Here is a 21,469-nt window from a genome sequence, read left to right on the forward strand (position 1 = left end):
CAACACATTATTATTATTATTTATCCAGTCCCACAGGGCCCATTGACTTGACATCCAAGCTTACAAAGAATTCGATGTCCATTTGAAAGGAGTCACAGAAGATAATAGGAAATACATACAAAAAGAGTTCGATGAATAGGAAAGAAAAATTCATTCATAAATTAATAAATAAATAGATCAAAACTAAAGTAAAGGATTAGAATACACGGAGAATTGCCTCAGGGTAGCAATGCATTGCATCTTCGCTCGATCTTTCGACATTGCAGCCTCTTTCCCTCTCATTTGGTATTTATGACTCAAATCATTCTTGGGGCCAGTTTCCAAAGGCGCCGTTTCAACAGGAGGCTCTTGCTATCTTTCCGCTGGCCATGAGCAACAAGTAGTGCGTGCTACTTGCTTTGCAAAAAAAGCCAGTAACCACTGCTTTGGTTTTCCTGACTTATTTATATGACTGTTTATGTTATTTATATAATGATCTGTTTATTTTTTTATCCTCAAGTATCTATATTCATTTATTGTTTTATTTATTTTATAATTTACTTTTCTCTGTTTTCTATTTGTTTTTCATTCTTTGCAGATCCCATTGCAAGATCGTGGTCTTACATTCTCGTTCCGAATAGATTTGTGCTTTTTCTGGATAATAAAAATAATAATAATAATAACAACAACAGAAATTAAGGTATTTATGACTGTCTCTTAATACTCTAGGTAAGGTTAATATAATCAAAATACCTTTTATTTGACTGGACATCAAAGCTTTTGTCTGATGCTGAGGAATGTTGATAACATTACCCCTTGATTAGACATTTTCGATAAGATAGGTGTATCAAAAATTATAGTTTTACAAAAGTTTATTACGAACGAACACAAAAGCATTGAGTTCAATCAGTGGTTTTTAATATTTGAATCCTGACCATTTTGCCTAGAGAGAGAGAGAGAGAGAGAGAGAGAGAGAGAGAGAGAGAGAGAGAGAGAGAGAGAGAGAGAGAAGTATTTAAATTACAATAACTAAGCTGATTTCAGGGCGCATACACAAATTTAAAAACAATTGAAAGCGATCAGTAATCGAAAAGATGCCTTGACTGCGAATTCTAGATGCTATTTTATGCCCGTAGAATACGAGGACATGCCCTTCGGATCTAAAGACGCGCCCTTAGGGTCTCTGCGAGTAAGTAAAATGGAAGGGCGTTCCCTCAGGATCCATAGAAAGCGCTCTCAAAACTGGGGTCTTTTGGGGAAATCTGTGCCCTGGTAGACGCATAGAGGCCTCAACCCCCTCAGGCAGTCTTCGTCAGCGATGTAGAAGGAGTGATCGTGGGAGAGGCTGGCACAATTGCCCAAGGGTAACCCCTCCGGACTCTGATAGTAGTGGATGCAGGGTGGGTCTTTTATATCCTTTGTGACACTCCAGTTGACGCAATCTGCGCTGTACCTGTGTACAGAAATGCTGTGACTTAGAGTTTTAGCCTCTGTAGCGGAATGACCCAACTCAGACTTTACTTGTACAGAAACCTGACACGTATAAAATAATTAGAGCTGATATTGTAACTGTATCAAGAAGTATCAGAACCTGTTACTTGTACAGAGAACGCAAATGATTAAATCTGTGAATGAAGGGAGTACAATAAACATTCCTTGTATAGAATAATGACAGAATTGACATTGGTACTGTACGATGAAGTACCAGAATCCTCAGTTTGGATAGCAAAATATCCTTGGGACTACCACAGCTTAGAGATATCAGGTAACCGAGGCTCTACCTGTCTGGAAAGAGCACATTCAAGAATATATAGCAGTGAACTAAAACTGTTTTTCCATATCTTAACCCCAGAGCAGTACTTTTTTCTGTAAAATAATTGTTAAGTGTTGAGGCACAGAATGAAACCACTAAGTATAGTCAGAGTAAGACCTCGGACTCCATAATCTGAAAGTGAATCGCATGAAAGGACTCGTCACTTTGAGAGACCCTCGAGTTTCCAATACTCTTACCTTGTATTCCAGAACGGAGTACCCATCTGCATTGGGGAGCCATCTATCCACGTCCAGCCTTCAGCGTCATTGCTGACTGAGCCCCCAATCCAGAAGCTGGATGGCAATTCTGAAAACAAAAATGTTTCATGTCTACAGATAGATCTGCAATCAGGAATTGCTCTTTATTAATGTATCTATAAGAACCAGCAAAAAATTGAAATTCCAAATAAATACAAGTTTCCTTACAGCTAACCACATCAGATCAGTCCCCATTGTTTACAGAAACTAATTCTAGGCTAATGGCAAGACCGTAGATTCTTCTCTAGAATTCATTCCCAAATTCCTCACTAAAAGAAGAAGAAGGTAACTTCACCTAGGATCTCACCATATTCCTGCAGGTATTGAACAGTGTCTACAAACTGACTGATGTTCTTGAACGTTCAGAGGTTGCCGCCTAGGACCTTACAGAAAGTCCGAGCTTCGGCCCACCCGATCTGCAGAGGAAAATAAAGACCTTCACTTTCTATAAATAAAGCAAATGGACGCGAATCTAAGGACATAATGAAGGCGAAAGGCTCTAGGCCAATAAGAGAAGCCAGCCACGGACACCTGAATTTGAGGTAAAATCTCGGGGAATGGTGATTTGAAATTGAAAACCGCTGCATAGATTCTTGATGAATAGAATACTGTCAGTTACTTTAGGACAAGTCAAATATGTAAACACCGATTAGCATCGCAAGTGATTGATTATGTTAGCACTAAATCACGTTTCTACAAGACAAATCTGTAGCTACGAAAATTTAGACAGTAGGTATTTCATTCCTTAGGAGTCTTTGAATATAATACAAACACGTGTCTGTCGTCCAATTGGGAATATTGCATGAGTGCTTGAGTGTTTGTATATGTCTGTGTTTGTACAGAAATACAGACAAAAGAAGAGAGAGAGAGAGAGAGAGAGAGAGAGAGAGAGAGAGAGAGAGAGAGAGAGAGAGAGAGAGAGAGGTCTTCACTTACATGACCGGTTGAGTAAACCGAGAGACACTGGTCTCCAACCAGGGTATATAGGAGAGGGCAGCTGTTGGTATTTATGTCTGAGAAAAGAAAGAAAACAAATGAACATCTTTTTCATAGGGAAAATAAAGCGTTTTCATATCATATTCCAAAACATAAGCATTTGCGCTTTCAATTTAATTGTGAAGTAAAGGTTACTCTTTCTTGTTACTTGTGACTTCCGGTTGCATTATTTGATAAGAGAAAGTTTTAATGATGCTGCAAAGTCACCTTACTTATGATGAGAAAAATCCCTGTTAATTTGCATGACTCACATTGAAATGTTACTTAAATTAGTTCATTTCATTCTGATTCATTTTGAAACAAAATTACCTCCTCTAGTTGTCAGAGTCACGTTAATGTTGCTCAGTTTATCAAGCTTTTTGCCCTTAAGCATCTGCAATAAATAAAAATAAGTCGATAAACAAATAAATAATTTATTGATAAGTAAAAGAGATTTAAGTTAAGCGTGCATGTGTCTGCTGCCTTGAGAGCTTAAATGATATAGTCAATAGCTTTTATTGACAAAATTCCTGTTCAAAGAGGAAATCTGGAATCGATGATAATTCTTTAGTAATAATATATATAATCATTAACTCTGTTTTACTTTCCAAAATTCTGTTCAGTGGAAAAATAAAGTATATATGTAGTATTTAGCAATATACTACATATATACTGCAGTGGACTTTATTCTTAAAATTTAAAGATCATGTGAAAGTGATGATACCAAATAATTCTGTTCAGTCTCAGTAAGTCTATAACAAACGTAAATAATAAAAAAACAACTCCTCATCCAATTTTATGAATAAATCCGAAAACAGAAAAAATTATAAAGAACAATATCCACTATTATTATTATTATTATTATTATTATTATTATTATTATTATTATTATTATTATTATTATTATTATTATTATTATTATCAATATTCAGAACATGAACCGTATTCATAAGGAACAAACCCACAGAGGCAACAGCCTTGAAATTCAAGCTTCCAAAGAAGACGGCTCTCATTCAAAAGAAGCAAAGGAAGTTCTCTGGCAAAATTATGCAGACCAGGAGAGAAACAACAGACCCGTTACCAAACAAATAGACCGAAATCTCTTACCGGACAAATACGCGGGTCTAGTGAGCCTTGGCATCCTGGATCTTCGTGTTCGCAGTAGGTAACGATATTAATGCACTTCGTAATCCCTTGGGTGAAGCACTGTGCTTCTGAATTCGATTTACAATTGCCGTCCCCCCTCACCCACGCCTGTGGAGAGAGACATGGAAATGTTATTTTTTTTTAATCAACCTTAAAAGAATAAGAAAAAATATAATATGGAACATACTTTCTGACACATTACGTATGTACCTTACATGCAGTGTTAACGGAACCTTCCTGTACATTTAACGTCTGGGGTAAATTTTCCCAAGCTTACTTATTCACCAGAAGGCACGCAAGCAACAAATATACATTACGTATGTACCTTACATGCAGTGTTAACGGAACCTTCCTGTACATTTAACGTCTGGGGTAAATTTTCCCAAGCTTACTTATTTCACCGCAAGCACACAAATATACATACACACACATAGGCACACAAACACACACATAGATACATACATATATATATATATATATATATATATATATATATATATATATATATATATATATATATATATATATTACATGTGTGTGTGCTTGTTTGTTTCTGTGTGTGAGTATTTGTGTACGTGCAGTGAAATACATAAGCTTGGGAACATTTGCCCATCGGAGGAGCTGACACCAACATTAAAGACCTTTTCCTGCTCAGCAATTCTGTAAACGTGTGAGACTACGAGTGCGTTCTACTCAACCACACTTACCCTGCAAAGCTCCCTGTCTTCGTCAGACGCGTCGGTGCAGTCGTTGTCCCAGTCGCAGATGTACTCCTTCGGGATGCACTTCTCGCCGTTGGAACAGGCGATGAGGCCCGGTAAGCAGTCGATGGCATCTGAAAGAGGTTGAAAGAGTGTGACTTGCTTGATCGGTCAACAGAATGATCTGGGCTGAGAACGGGAGAGGACGGGTCTGAGACAAACACTTTGGGATCACCTGTGGCTTCGGGTTGCATTATGTGATAGGAGGCACTTTTAAAGATACTGCAAAGTCAACTTAATTAGAATGAAAAAAATCCATGTTAATTTTCATGACTCGCATTGAGAAAAGTTATTTATATTAGTTCACTTGTATACGGATTCATCTTTACTTTGAACAAAATTACCTTGTGCATCAGTTGGTAGGATGAAGATGCTCAGTATATCAAGCTTTTGGCTCTCAAACATCTGCAATTAATAAAAAGTAAAAAATAATGCTGTATGAGCCGCTGCCCATGAAACTTTCACCACGTCCCGGTAGAGGCCTGTCCCATATCATGTCCAGAAGCACAATTATGGCTAATTTTATCCTTAAATAAAATAAAAGCTACTAAGGGTAGAGGGCTGCAATCTGGTATGTTTGATGATTGGAGGGTGGATGATCAACATACCAATTTGCAGAACTCTCGCCTCAGTAGTTTTTAAGATCTGAGGGCAGACAGAAAAAGTGCGGATGGACAGACAAAGAAGGCACAAGAGTTTTCTTTTACAAAAAAGTAAAATAAATAAACAAATAAATAAATATATGTATATATATATATATATATATATATATATATATATATATATATATATATACATATATATATATATATATATACCTATTTCATTTATAATTAAATGAAATTTACATTAAACGTGCATTTGACTTCAGTCTTGAGAACTTAAATAAGATAGTCAACAATTTTTATTGACAAAATTCTGCTTAGTCTTTGTGAGTCTAAAACAAACGTAAATGATAAAAAAAAAATCCTCTTCCAATTTTATGAATAAACCATAAAACAGAACAATAGATCAAGAATAAGATCCATTATTATTATTAATTATTATTTTTATTATTATTATTGCATATTCTGAACATGACTGTATTTATAAGGAACCATCCGGCAGAGGATAATGAATGGAAATTCAAGCTTCCAAAGAGTTGGTTCTCATTCAAAAGAAGTAAAGGAAGTTTTCAGGCAAAATTATTCAGACCACAAAAGAAACAACAACAAACCTATTACCTAACATATACGACTAAATCTCTTACCAAACAAATAGGCCTGAATTTATTACCAAAAAAATAGGCCTGAATCTCTTACCAAACAAATAGGCCTGAATCTCTTACCAAACAAATACGCTGGTCCAGTGAGCCTTCGCATCCCGGGTTCTCGTAAGCACAGTACTCGGAGATTTCAACGCACTTAGTTGTCCCGTTTCTGGCGCACTCCGCGAAGCCTAATTTAGTACAATTACTGTACCACGTCTGTGGAGAGAGAAGTGAAAATTCGGCGTTTATAGGAAGCTTTCTCAGTGTTTCTTTTTTTTTTTTTTACTCATCTCAGAAAAAGAGAAAGAGGGGGCGGGGTTACAGGTTGTTAATCGTGGCAGCGTGTTCTTTAAGCAAAAGAGATGAGGAAAGCGGATCAAGGTGTAATGCAGGATGGAGGTTCAAGTTCCTTGTTGACGTGGCTTCAATAATTCTTCTATAACAAACTGTAACCCCTCCCCCTCCTTCTGGTTTTGTATACAAAGGTCTATCAACTTCTATTAATTATATTCAGCGTGAAATTGCAAATGTAGAATATACTACAAAAGTACTTGTTCCAAGTCCCTGTTTCACTTACCTTCCTACCGTGGATTTAAGGTTTTATATATATATATATATATATATATATATATATATATATATATATATATATATATATATATATATATGTATATATATATATATATATATAATCTTTCCCTTCGAAGGTGACACCAGAACCCTTTTATTAATCAGCAGTTCTCTAAAGGTGTGAGACTACCAGCCCCAAACCCTTTTCCCCGACCCCAGCAGACGCGAGCGTATTACAATTGCTGGCATTTAGGGATTGAGAAGTGTTACAATTGCGCGCTGAAATTTATTGCAGTTATGCGCCTCTTTTCCCTCTCTTTTTTCTTTCAGTCATTTCTTGTCAAACTGCCCTACTTACCGCACACGGTTGTGCTAAGATAACGAGTTGAACCAACAACTATTATTATGCATTGACATGAAAAAGTGCGCAATAGTAATGAAAAGATGCGCGCAATGGTTATGGAAAGATGCTCGCAATGGTAATGGAAAGATGCACGCAATGGTAATGGAAACATGCACGCAATGGTAATGGAAAGATGATCGCAATGGTAATAGAAAGACGTGCGCAATGGTAATGGTTTTAGAGCACCAATTGTAGGGGCAATGCGCCAGATGAAATGCACTGACAGACGCTGTTTCCACGGGAAGCAGGGCGCGTTCTACCAACACCACCCACACTTACCCTGCAAAGCTCCTCATCTTCGTCAGCAGCGTCGGCGCAGTCGTAGCGACCATCGCAGATGATCCTTTGGTGGATGCACTTCTCGCCGTTTGAGCAGGCTATCTCGTTGGTCCTGCAGTCGATGGCAGCTGGAAAAGGTTGAAAGAATTTGAGTTGACTGCTCGGTCTATGTCATGGGAGAGCGAGAGAGGAATGGTCTAAGAAAATATTTTGGAAGGACAGTCAAATATTTTTAACGAAGCTGAAAAGTTCCTGTTGTCAGTCATGAAGATGCTTTCGCTATATAAGCAACAACAACAACAATAACTACTACTACTTCTACTATATACTGTAGTACTGCTAAAAATCAAACTCACCCGTTAGACCTAAGGAGACCAACAGCAGGAGAGCAGTTAACTTCATCTTGCTAATGAGATCCTTCAGTGTGATCTTTGAAACCTGAAAAGAGAAACGGCTTCCCAGTTAATTAGTCTTGGATATCTGGAAGATTCTTTGGTTTTTTATAACAAAAATAAATGATTTTCTAATTAAAAACTCAATTCCATTAATTCAAACCTTATGAACCACACACACATACATATATATGTATATGTATATATATATATATTATATATATATATATATATGCGTATATATATATATATATATTATATTTATATATATATTTACACACACACACATATATATATATATATATATATATATATATATATTATATATATATTAATTACATACATCACACCACACACACAAACACACATATATATATATATATATATATATATATATATTATATATATATACTATACATATATGTGTGTGTGTGTGTGTGTGGGTGTGGTATATACACACACCCACACCAACCACACACACACACACACACACATATATATATATATATATATATATATATATATATAAATGTGTGTGTGTGTGTGTGTGTATACATCTTCCATTTTTTATGTGAAATGTCATAAACTATTAGGCACCAAGTTAATAATGCAACCTCAAGTAGTGGCATAGTTTGATCATGACATTCATTCCCTAAGAAGCAAGAAAAGCAAAAAACAAAAACTGAATCCTAATGGTGGAATAAGTGCAGAAACTAACGTATAAACAGGTGGAATTCGAACCCATGCACCTGCATAATGTTTTCTTTATATAATTTACCTTTGGATTCAGTCACTACAATTGTCCCCCCGAATGAGAGGAGGTCGAATATTTATAAAGTCTTTGTGGTCCAATATTGAAAAATAAACTTACAGCATGCAAGTGATTAGTCCTTTCAATAATAATGAGAAGAAGAAGACAAAAGTTTCCTAGTCGTGAGACCATCGGGAAGTTGCAGGCGTTTGGCAGTCAGCTCCCAATTTTACATACAGAGCTTATGTAATCCGATTTTTGTCATATGTACAGATTGGGAACATAAGCAATATAGATATTTTCGTGTCCTTATGATGGAACCTCGTTTAGGAGTTGATCTACAAATGGAAAATATCCAATGGCTTTCAGCCAATTTCTGGAAATGATGTATACATGATCACTGCCGAGATTTTCAAGTTATCTTTCTGTGATACTTGAAGGATTCAAACCTACACGTTCTATTCATAAACGTTGATAATTTTGAGAGAGAGAGAGAGAGAGAGAGAGAGAGAGAGAGAGAGAGAGAGAGTCTGCAAATCCACAACTGATGATCTCTGATGTACAGTAGTCAAAACAAAACTCTGAATTAATAAGCTACGTCATACTAGAATAGTAGGAAAAATAATGAGTCTCATTTCTTGAACTATATTGTCTCTGCTGCCAAACTCCATTGCAAAGCTACCGTAGCACCTCAAGTAACGAACAGCCATATTCACAAGAAAAACCTTAACACTGAAGAGAGACTGGAATCAATTAGAACCAACTTACCTCAACGTTGTCTCGTAGTCTCAGTCGCCAGCCGCGGACGCCTTGTGATCTGGACTGCACCTGAGCATCGACTGATTCTAGTTTCCAGGGTCCCGCCAGAGGAAGAGGCCGACTGCGGTTACCCAACCCCAAGGCCAACAGCCACCTACTCCCTTCCCTTCGTTTGCCCTCTTGCATCACTTATCGTTGCGATTGGCCCGTGAGGGGGCTGGGGCACCGGTGGGGTGGAGGGGGGAGGCGGATGCTGGGTTGGAATTATAAATATATCTCCACATACCATTCCTGTCCAATCTCTCTCCCACCGGGAAGGATATACCCAAGACGTGCCCTTTCCGTCTCAGTCCTTTTCCTCGGTCCTCGGTCTTCGGTCCCAGACTGCCGAGGTATGGCATTCCTCGCTTCTTACACTATAACCCTTTTGGAGAGACGACCGGCAAACTGGAAATTACTGACTGAGGGTCACTCCCCGTGTGTCCTTTTGTCCTTGTCTTGACTTGCACGCAGTGTTTTGTACTGATGATTATGTTTGTTGTTTCATTTTTGAGTTTGAGTCAAAATATGACTACAAACACACATAAACCCACGCATAGTAAATATAAATATGCATGTGTGTGGATGTGTGTCTGCATGTAGGTATGAATGTATATATATATATATATATATATATATATATATATATATATATAATATATATATACCTTTAGAGATTATTTTCAAAGACGCTAATCAACAGTGGCCTTTAATAGGGTATCTATAGATCCAGCATGAAATGGAAATGTGTATATATATATATATATATATATATATATATATATATATATATATATATATATATTAATAAATATTCATGAGTAGTCTTTATGCATTCATAGAAAATTAGTTTCAGAATGGTCTTTTCATACTTTGCATCTAAACGCGCTGATTGTATATACAACTAGAAGCATCGAACTTTTATTTTTAATTTTTGGAGAGCTATCCTTACCAGTTATTTCCATATTTAACGATTATTTTCCAAAATATGTTAGTGACATACCCTCTGCTGCCTACGACTCAGTACAGACTATTTTCTTTTTTTTCAAGTGGTTGGCCTCTAGGAAACGTTTGGTCTTGGGGTGGCTGCCCGGAGTTGGGCGGATGGGTAGGAGGTGGCGGGGGGGAGGATGGATGTGGATTGGGTGGAGGTGAGTGGGGTCAGCTGCCCAAGGGGTATATTATGCCCAGGTTTTGCTTTTCTACTCGACAAGAAATTCTCCCTTGAAGTGATCACGGTTATCTATTTGTGTGGTCAAAAAATAATGTATTAAAATCAAAACCAACATTATTATTATTATTATTATTATTATTATTATTATTATTATTATTATTATTATTATTATTATTATTATTATTATTATTATTATTATTATTATTATTATTATTAGTAAATACGCCTGATAAGAAACAACCTTAATATATAGAAATTGACAAAGCTGGAGACTAATAAGAAGAATATTATTATCATATTACTATTATTATCATTATATTTAGACGATAAACTTTACTCATATGAAACAAGCCCACCAAAGGGGCCACTGATGATAGGAAGTTTCTTCGGCGCAATCGAGTTTTCTGTACAACATATGATCCTGCAAGAAACTTTCAGCTACGGCCTATGAAACTCAGCCACCGTCAGGTGATGGCCTCAGCCACGGCCCATTAAACTCTTGGCCGTGGCCCACGAAATTCAGCCACGGCCTGGTGGTGGTATGTGTTGTTGGTACCTAAAGAGGTGCTAGAATGACCATGATGGGTAACTTTAGCCCTAAATAAGATAAAACCTACTGAGGCTAGAGGGTTACAATTTGGTAAGTCTGATGATTGGAGGGTGATGATCAACATACCAATAATCAGCCCTCTCCCCTCAGTAGTTTTTAAGATCATGGATGCCACGTTGCTTACTGGTATAACTGCTCTGGCTGATTTGGGATTGCTGCATCTCTACTGCTTGCATGACTGGCCATGATCCAGCAGGGTGGACTGTTGAGGACAGACATTGTCTGTCCACACAGGACAGTTGGCGGTAGGCTCCCTGTTGAACGGAAGCGATCGGGCATGACGAGCATAGAGATGTGGAATCCTATGTCGGCTAGGATGAATGGCTTTGCTCATGCAGGGTGGGCAGTGTCTCATCCCCAATGCTTGTGGCAGTGGTCACCTTGCATGAGTGCAGTCAGGCATTATGGGCAGTCCAAGGTCCTCGTATATGTGCTGTGATTACCATGTCGCTCACTGGTGTAGCTGCTCTTGATGATTTAGGATTGATGCGTCTCTACTGCTTGCATGACTGGCCATGCTCCGGCAGGGTCGACTGTTGAGGACAGACAGGATTGTCTGTCCACACAGGACGGTTAGCAGTAGGCTCCCTGTTGCACGGAAGCAAGGAAAGACCAAGAAAAGTCTCATCAAAACCAGAGTCTAGAGCCGAGGGACCTGGAACATTTAGTATGGATGCCCCGTCGCTTACTGGCATAGCTGCTCTGGCTGATTTGGGATTGCTGCATCTCTACTGCTTGCATGACTGGCCATGATCCGGCAGGGTGGACTGTTGAGGACAGACATCGTCTGTCCACACAGGACAGTTGGCGGTAGGCTCCCTGTTGAACGGAAGCAATCAGGCATGACGAGCATAGAGATGTGGAATCCTATGTCAGCTAGGATGAATGACCGTGCTCATACAGGGTGGGCAGTGTCTCATCCCAAATGTTTGTGGCAGTGGTCACCTTGCACAAGTGCAGTCAGGCATTATTGGCAGTCCTAGGTCCTCATATATGTTCTGTGATTACCATGTCGCTCAGTGGCTTATCTGCTCTGGCTGATTTGGGATTGCTGCGTTTCTACTGCTTGCATGACTGGCCATGCTCCGGCAGGGTGGACTGTTGAGGACAGACATTGTCTGTCCACACAGGATGGTTGGCGGTAGGCTCCCTGTTGCACGGATGTGGTTGGGCGTGACGAGCATAGAGATGTGGAATCCTATATCGGCTAGGATGAATGGCCGTGCTCATACAGGGTGGGCAGTGTCTCATCCCAAATGCTTGTGGCAGTGGTCACCTTGCATGAGTGCAGTCAGGCATTATGGGCAGTCCAAGGTCCTCATATATGTGGTGTGATTAGCATGTCGCTCACTGGAGTAGCTGCTATGGATGATTTGGGCTTGCGGCATCTCTACTGCTTGCATGACTGGCCATGCTACGGCAGGGTGGACTGTTGAGGACAGACATTGTCTGTCCACACAGGACGGTTGGCGGTAGGCTCCCTGTTGCATGGATGCGGTCGGGCATGACGAGCTTAGAGATGTGGAATCTTATGTCGGCTAGGATGAATGGCCGTGCTCATGCAGGGTAGGCAGCGTCTCATCCCAAGTGCTTGTGGCAGTAGTCACCTTGCACGAGTGCAGTCAGGCATTATGGGCAGTCCAAGGTCCTCAAATATGTGGTGTGATTACCATGTCGCTCACCAGAGTAGCTACTCTGGCTGATTTGGGATTGCTGCGTCTCTACTGCTTGCATGACTGGCAGTGCTCATGCAGGGTGGACTGTTGAGAACAGAAATTGTCTGTCCACACAGGATGGTTGGCGGTAGGCTTCCTGTTGCACGGATGCGATCAGGCATGACGAGCATAGAGATGTGGAATCCTATGTTGGCTAGGATGAATGGCCGTGCTCATGCAGTGTGGGCAGTGTCTCATCCCAAATGCTTGTGGCAGTGGTCACCTTGCATGAGTGCAGTCAGGCATTATGGACAGTCCAAGGTCCTCATAAAGGTGGTGTGATTACCATGTCGCTCACTGGCGTAGCGGGGAAAGGGGAATGGGGAGGTGTGGCGTTGGTAGGGGGAAGGGTCGTTGAGGAAGACTGTAAGCTGGAAAAAAATGCAGCAAAAATACGATAGCAATGGAGTAAGTTTCACTGATATCAATATTGATGAAACAGAACGAATTGCTTTTGTTAGAAACTAGTCCATTGACAGGACAGGTGCTAAATATCTTAATTATAATCTCAGGAATTACCCTTCGAGAATCTAGTCCAGGTGTCCTAGGTTACTTGACAACAGTGTACAACTTGGACATCATCGTTGCACAGACAGAGCGAAGGAAGGAGAGAGGCATATTCACCTATCAGCTTTGCGTAGCAATAACAAATATACTAATTTTGCAGATACAAAGTGAGGGAGGGAGAAAAGTATATTCGCATATCGCTTTGCGTAGCAATAACAAATATATTATTATTTTGCAGAGACAGAGCAAGGGAGGGAGGGAGGTATATCCGCCTATCAGCTTTGCGTAGCAATAAATAATATATTATTATTTTGCAGAGACAAACTGACGGAGGGAGAGAGGTACATTCGCCTATCAGCTTTGCGAGCAATAACAAATAGTATATTATTATTTTGCAGAGACGGAGCAGGGGGGGGGGGGGGGTTGGAGGTAGTATATTCGCCTATCAGCTTTGAGTAATAACAATACAAATATTTTATTATGATTATTATTATTATTATTTTAGTTATTATTTAATATTATTATTATTTATTTATATGAAGGTAGGAGATCCTCTCTCAAACATGTTTTGTTAAAGATGATGGCAGCATCAGTGGAATTGATTTTATATATGGTCTTTTCAATTCTTCTTATTATTCTCTTCTCATCAGGGCTGATATTTGCTAATAGCTGGCCTATGTTCATATCTCGCTTAAAGAAATGTTTTCTAAAAATAATAATTTATTGATATGATAACAAAAGTGGTTAACAAATCTTAGTCTAAGGGCGTAACGGAATTCCAACGTTTCCAACCATATCTTCGGTTCATTTTCAAGGAAAGGTGAGCGTGAACTGATTAGAATGGGGTCGTTCGGCGGTATTTATTGTGTCCCAGTGCTCTGTCTGATGAGCGCTGCGTTTTCATTGGCTGAACAGAGGATTAAGTCCCTGAGTCAAGCCGTCTTGCAGAGGTGGAAGCTCGCACTGCTCTTCGCGTGCGGACGCTGGAGACTGGGAGCGTAGTATTGTGAAGGTCATTGCCGATAGACAGGGGCACCTGATTGGTCCGTTCGATAGGCTCTATGGTGCTGGCGGGCGGCACCCTACGTGCCACCGTCGGGAGGAGTGAAGTCTCTTGAGTGGTGTTGAGGCTGGGTCTCTCCTTCCCGATGTGTGGGCCTCCAAGAGGCAGAGGCGATGGTGGTCTGCCGCCTTATCGATAATTCTGATATTAGGAATAATGTCATTCTTCGTTATCCTGGCATTGTGGACGTTTTTAGCATGATTATGGATGGCGCCTTCCTGAGCGTGGCAGGATATCCTCTTCGAAAATCGCATAGTCGTCATACCAATGTAAGCGCCAGGGCATTCCCAGACAGGGCATTTGTACTGGTAGACAACGTTAGTTTTCTTGAGAGGGTCCTGCATCACGGGGGCTGGATTGTTTTTCATAATCAGGCCACTGGTCTTCTTGCTCTTGTAGTAAATTATTAATTTCACTTTTTTCGCAGGGTCCGTTGGGGAGATGTTCCTTTCTATGATGGTACGAAGGGCTTGCTCGTCCTCTTTGTATTTCTTATGAAATACTCCCTTGTAAAAGAGAGTGACGTCTTCAAGGGCGGCAGGACGAGGCTCCTGCTGATACCATTTATCGATGTTTCTCCGAATGCATTTAGTGATGTTCCGGTTGGAATACCTGTTGTTAATTAAAACTTGGGCAACACGTTCTAATTCAGTGTGCATGTCCTTCCACGAAGAGCAGTGTGAGAGAGCTCTCCCGATGAAGGCGCTGATCGCAGTGCGTTTGTATCTCTATGGACACTCGCTCTCGCCATTCAGGCACATGCCCAGGTTCGTGGGTTTCGTATACACCTGTGTTACGAAGCGCTCCTCTTGTTGCCCGACGAGGACATCAAGGAAGGGGAGGCGACGGTCACGGCAATGTTCAATGGTGAAGTTGAGTCTGCTGTGGTCGCTGGAAGGCTTGTCGCAGGGCGAACTCCGTATTTCTTCCACCGAGGCTGGCGGCCGGCTGATGAAAGTGTCGTCAATATACTGGACGTACATAGACGGCTTCTCGATGTTGGCGAATACCCGACGTTCCACAGCACCCATGTAGAAGTTCGCGAAAAGTACTCCGAGGGGAGAACCCATCTCTATACCGTCTTTCTGTGTGTACATATGTCCTCTGTGGGTGGAGAAAGGGGCCTTTTTTGTACAAATATCAAGGAGTTTTCGGAGGGCATGCTCAGGGATATTTAATGGGGGCGTGGAGTCGTCTCTATATACGCGATCCAGGATTATCTGAATTGTTTCATCCACGGGGACGTTCGTGAAGAGGGACTCCACGTCCATCGATGCAATAACTCCTCCGGGGGGTGTCGTTTTCAGGGCTTCTAAAAACTCGGCAGATGACTTCAAACTGTGGTCATCTGGAACATAGGGAGTCAAAATAGTATTCAATTTCTTCACAAGCTGGTATGTAGGAGCGGGAAGTTGGCTAATAATGGGGCGTAACGGGTTCCCTGGTTTATGGGTTTTAACGTTCCCGTATATGTAGCCAAGGTCGTAGTCCCCTACGATCGGCAGCAAGTGAAGGGCATTGGAAGCTGCATTGACAGTCTCAATAATCCTATTAGCCTCACGTTTAATGTCATCTACCGGGTTCTTGGTGATTCTCTGGAATTTGCTGCTGTCTGCCAGTATCTCATCTAACTTGTGGTGGTATTCTTTAGTGCGGATAAGTACAAATGCAGCAGTTTTATCGGCCCGACGGACAGTGACATCCTCTTTCGCTCGGAGTTCTTTGGCAGCTTCCCTCAGGCGCCTGTTGATCACATCACTCTTGTAATCACCGCATTCCTTGAGGGCCTCGGCCAAGAGGAGGGGCTGCAGGGCGTCCGTAGTACGTATGGTGCTTTGATCTTCATGCTTGTGTATGGTGTCCAGCAGGTACTTGATCTCAAGGCGTTTCTCCATGGGCCTCGGTCGGGTGGAGAAATGGCAATTGAGTCCCATACGTAGAATTCTGTCTTGTTCGGCGGTAGGTACGTAGTCGGTCAGGTTAATGTATTCTTCTCTCTTCTGCGGGAGCCGTAGTTTTCCTCCGTTGAGGGCGACCAGCTTTTTAGTTATCGTCCTCATTCTCTTTTCAGCATCCTCCATGATGGCGGTGGGGTGAGCCCGTTCCTGGGTGGAATCATCGTCTCTGTTGGCCGTTCCATAATTAGCATTGCCTTCCCGGACACTCGGATGTGCTGCTACAGGGTTCCTGCTGTTATTGCGACGGAGGTTGTCCCACTCAGTGTGTGCATGTCTTCATCTCTTATCCTGACGTGCGACCTGAAGCTCCTAGTGCCCGGGTCTTCCTGTGCAGATGGGTCATGTAGCCGTAGAGTAGTAAATGAAGGTAGGAAACCCTCTCTCAAACATGTTTTGTTAAAGATGATGGCAGCATCAGTGGAATTGATTTTATATATGGTCTTTTCAATTCTTCTTATTATTCTCTTCTCATCAGGGCTGATATTTGCTAATAATTGGCTGATGTTCATAACTCGGTTAAAAAAATGTTTTCTAAAAATAATAATTTATTGATATGATAACAAAAGTGGTTAACAAATCTTAGTCTAAGGGCGTAACGGAATTCCAACGTTTCCAACCGTATCATCGGTTCATTTTCAAGGAAAGGTGAGCGTGAACTGATTAGAATGGGGTCGTTCGGCGGTATTTATTCTGTTCCAGTGCTCTGTCTGATAAGTGCTGCGTTTTCCTTGGCTGAACAGAGGATTAAGTCCCTGAGTCAAGCCGTCTTGCAGAGGTGGAAGCTCGCACTGCTCTTTGAGTGCGGACGCTGGAGACTGGGAGAGTAGTATTGTGAAGGTCATTGCCGATAGACAAGCCTTCCATGACCACAGCAGACTCAACTTCACCATCGAACATTGCCGTGACCGTCGCCTCCCCTTCCTTGACGTCCTCGTCGGGCAACAAGAGGAGCGCTTCGTAACACAGGTGTATACGAAACCCACGAACCCGGGCATGTGCCTGAACGGCGAGAGCGAGTGTCCAGAGAGATACAAGCGCACTGTGATCAGCGCCTTCATCAGGAGAGTTCTCTCACACTGTCCTTCGTGGAAGGACACGCACACTGAATTAGAACGTGTTGCCCAAGTTTTAATTAACAACGGGTATTCCAACCGGGACATCACTAAATGCATTCGGAGAAACATCGATAAATGGTATCAGCAGGAGCCTCGTCCCGCCGCCCTTGAAGACGTCACTCTCTTTTACAAGGGAGTATTTCATAAGAAATACAAAGAGGACGAGCAAGCCCTTCGTACCATCATAGAAAGGAACGTCTCCCCCACAGACCCTGCGAAAAAAGTGAAATTAATAATTTACTACAAGAGCAAGAAGACCAGTGGCCTGATTATGAAAAACAATCCAGCCCCCGTGATGCAGGACCCTCTCAAGAAAACTAACGTTGTCTACCAGTACAAATGCCCTGTCTGGGAATGCCCCGGCGCTTACATTGGTATGACGACTATGCGATTTTCGAAGAGGATATCCTGCCACGCTCAGGAAGGCGCCATCCATAATCATGCTAAAAACGTCCACAATACCAGGATAACTAAGAATGACATTATTCCTAATATCAGAATTATCGATAAGGCGGCAGACCACCATCGCCTCCGCCTCTTGGAGGCCCTACACATCGGGAAGGAGAGACCCAGCCTCAACACCACTCAAGAGACTTCACTCCTCCCGACGGTGGCGCGTAGGGCGCCGCCCGCCAGCACCATAGAGCCTATCGAACGGACCAATCAGGTGCCCCTGTCTATCGGCAATGACCTTCACAATACTACGCTCCCAGTCTCCAGCGTCCGCACGCTAAGAGCAGTGCGAGCTTCCACCTCTGCAAGACGGCTTGACTCAGGGACTTAATCCTCTGTTCAGCCAATGAAAACGCAGCGCTCATCAGACAGAGCATTGGGACACAATAAATACCGCCGAACGACCCCATTCTAATCAGTTCTCTCACTGATCCCACAGTGAAGAACTTCTCCTCCCTGAGACCTGCCTGCCGACTGCTGCTGGATACTGCCTGCTGCTGCTGCTGCCGCTGCCGATTCCCGAGGGCCTGCCGACGACTTCCGCCGCCGCTGCTGCTTCCCAAGGACCTGTCGACTGCTGGTGCTGCTGCCGCCGCCGCCGCCGCTGCTGCCTGCTGCCTGCTCTCCTGTAGGGGCCGCCCCTGCTGCCTCTCCTGCAGAGTAGACTGCCGAAGGGCGCCCCCAGCGTCGCCTGCTGCAATTTGAAGGCCTTGCCTAATAATTATTGCTGATATTCAGCCATTGTTATAAGGAAAATAACGATTGACTTTAAATAAGTCTCTACTTCCTAATAACCTTCCATTACTAACAGACTCTCCTGTGGAAAATCTGGTAGCCTTTGTGGTCTTAAAACTCCAGTTGAAGCAGGACCCAAGAGTCAAAATCTCCCACTCTCGCCGTCTGTGGCAAGTGGCACAGGACTGATAGGCTTGGCGCCTACAAGCCAAGAACCTAGGATAGGGAGATAGGTGTTTGAGAGAATTGGCACTATACGCCAAGAGAAAGTTTGTGAGTGTGAGTGTGTGTACTTGAGAACAGTAAACTGTTTTGTGTTTTATTATTCCTTCCCCATCTTAAGGACCTCCCTGACTGTAGGTTACTTGACTGCTGGGGTCGTCTTAGTGCTCGGAGAAGCAGTAAGGAGATTCCCCAGCTGCAACTGCTGCAGTCAGTATACAGCTACCAATAGGCTAGATAGGGCCCCCCTCCAAGCAGAAAAGAAAATAAACATAAATAATATAAATAATTAAATTATATAAAACAGCATTAGAAATAATAAAATAGTAATAATAAAGTAAAGTAGAGTAAAGTAAAGGAAAGTCAAGTAGAGTAAAGTAAAGCACAAAGTAATAATTATAATATAATATATATATATATACTATATATATATATATTGTTACAGTAATAATAATAATAATAACAATTAAGTAAAAAGAGTCAGAAAGTAATAATAATAATAATAATAACAATAATCGATTACAGTTTCAGTTTCAGGTTCTTTAATTTCATTTTTCCACTCCAACTTTCACTTTGTCTGGTGCCCTAGGGCTTAAAGGGTTGGACAACCTAACCAGGCACACTATCTATCCTTCAACCCCCCTCTTTTGACTTGGAAGCACCCCAAAGGATGACGGACATGGAACCACAACGACTACAGGAACGAGAAGAGACCACCAAGATGGAAGCCACTGAGGACCTGAGGAAAAAGAGGACGAAGGAGGACGACGACGACCAGGAATGGACCACCGTTACCTCAAAAAGGACAAGGAAGCAGGAAAAAAGAACCAGCTTCAAGGAAAATGCTCCAGAAAACAACGCAAATGGAAACCAAGTCAGGGAAAAAATCACCCACTTCAGGGTCATTGCAAACAACTCAGCTGAAGGATTCAGAGCCATAGCAGCCTTCCAGACCAGGTTCAAAAGCCTGCAATTCCAGGCTAAGCCCAACAAGCAGGGTCAGTGGACCATCTCATCCAGAGATACAAAAACGATTAGCACCCTGAGGATCACGACAGCAATCATCATCAAAGAACTAAAAGAAGAAGAGAGAATCAAGAAAGCAGTAGTGGTTGGCTACCCGCTTGAAATGCCTGAAAGACACCTAACCAGCGCAGCCAACATGACAGCTGCGATTAGAATGAAGAACAAAACAAGGTATACTTACCAAAGCTGTACTAGTCACCTTCGTAGGGACCATCCCAGAAAGAGTTGACCTGGGAGTGTTCGGGAGATATGGGGTGAAAACATACTACCCGGAACCCCTAAGGTGCTTCAAGTGCCAGAAATTTGGGCACCATAAGAGCCAATGTCAGGCAAAGCAAGAGACCTGTGCAATATGCAGCAGAAAACATCCCACTGAAGACTGCATTGCCAAAAGGAAAGCAGGGGGAGACCACAACACCGAGTGCCCAACTGTAGCAAGGCACACATCGCCCATGCCTGGGGATGCCCTGAGAGACTGGCAAGAGTAAAGGCCGCTCTGCCCAAAGAAACAAGAAGAGAGAGGAGCTTATCAAGAGGAAGGGCAGCACCAAAACCTCAGCCCAGAAGAAGGTTTTATACCAAAGAAGAGCTGGAGGAATCCAGGAGGGAAGCAGGACCCAGCAGGAAAAGAAACAGCTCCAGGTCTGCATCAAGAAGACCCACCCCCCAGCAAACAAATCCTCAGGCACCTAAACCATTGCCAAGGACAATTTACATCAAAACAATCGACCTCAGGGACAGATTGACAGACTTCTCCAAACGCATCATAAAGGGAGACATCAATGCGGAAACTATCCAAGAGTGCATAGAAGTACTTCTAAAGAGCTTCATCAAAGGAGCTTCCAAGTCCCCCTCCCCCTCTACCTCTATGCAGGAGGCAGCGACCCAAGCTGCACCAAAACCCACTCTTCAAACCCCCTCACCTCTACCTTCCACATCCACCCTCAACCCCTCACCTTCCACATCCTCTGAACAAATAAACCACACCCCTCTCAACTCATCCAACTCATCCTCATCATCACCATCAACCACTGAAGGCATGACAGAGGAAACTGGAATAACATTCGCACCAAGGCATCCCAGACAGTTCTCCTCAACGTACCAATCATGCTGAAGATCATCAATTGGAACGCTGGTGGAATAAGGACAAAGGCAGCCACACTAATTGCAGTCTGCAAAACAGAAAATGTGGACATCATTCTACTGCAAGAAACCATGCTAACAACTGGGACAAAATTCAGAATAACTGGATATAATGTCTACACAACCCCATGCGTAGGCACAGACAGAGGATTGGCAATTCTCGTCACGAATACAATCCCAACAGCGAGAACACACAACCCAATCCCCTGTGGCAACAATGTGGAAACCCTAGCAGTGAGAATCACATTGCTAAACCAGAGGATAGATATATACAACATATATAGAAAAATACATAGAGAAGAACCAAGAGAACTACAGCTCACACAGCTCTTCGCACATGCAGCAGATTCACCAACAATTATATGTGGGGACTTC

General features: G+C 42.1%; 1 protein-coding gene across 1 annotated transcript; it reads right to left on the reverse strand.

Moving 5' to 3' along the window:
• Window positions 1-899: 899 nt before the first annotated feature.
• LOC135207778 (low-density lipoprotein receptor-related protein 2-like) lies at window positions 900-9,483 on the reverse strand. The gene is made up of 12 exons (XM_064239603.1): window positions 9,344-9,483; window positions 7,789-7,870; window positions 7,433-7,560; window positions 6,259-6,396; window positions 5,276-5,336; window positions 4,878-5,005; window positions 4,132-4,278; window positions 3,355-3,418; window positions 2,986-3,062; window positions 2,357-2,402; window positions 1,990-2,098; window positions 900-1,432 (listed from the first exon to the last, which is right to left on the reverse strand). The coding sequence occupies exons 2-12, from the start codon at window positions 7,832-7,834 to the stop codon at window positions 1,216-1,218; spliced, it is 1,161 nt and encodes a 386-aa protein (XP_064095673.1). The 5' UTR covers window positions 7,835-7,870; window positions 9,344-9,483; the 3' UTR covers window positions 900-1,215.
• Between the last annotated feature and the right edge of the window lie 11,986 nt (window positions 9,484-21,469).

This window comes from Macrobrachium nipponense, chromosome 34 (assembly GCF_015104395.2).
Source record: "Macrobrachium nipponense isolate FS-2020 chromosome 34, ASM1510439v2, whole genome shotgun sequence".
Taxonomy (NCBI): Eukaryota; Metazoa; Arthropoda; class Malacostraca; order Decapoda; family Palaemonidae; genus Macrobrachium; species Macrobrachium nipponense.

What these genes read in the sequence shown, in the direction of transcription:
- LOC135207778 (XM_064239603.1), bottom strand. Translation starts at nt 7,834, where the DNA reads ATGAAGTTAACTGCTCTCCTGCTGTTGGTCTCCTTAGGTCTAACGG. An exon ending in AAGATGAGGAGCTTTGCAGG is followed by an intron (nt 6,397 to 7,432) that starts GTAAGTGTGGGT and finishes CTCTCTCCACAG; the next exon opens with ACGTGGTACAGTAATTGTAC. An exon ending in TGGACCAGCGTATTTGTTTG is followed by an intron (nt 5,337 to 6,258) that starts GTAAGAGATTCA and finishes TATTAATTGCAG; the next exon opens with ATGTTTGAGAGCCAAAAGCT.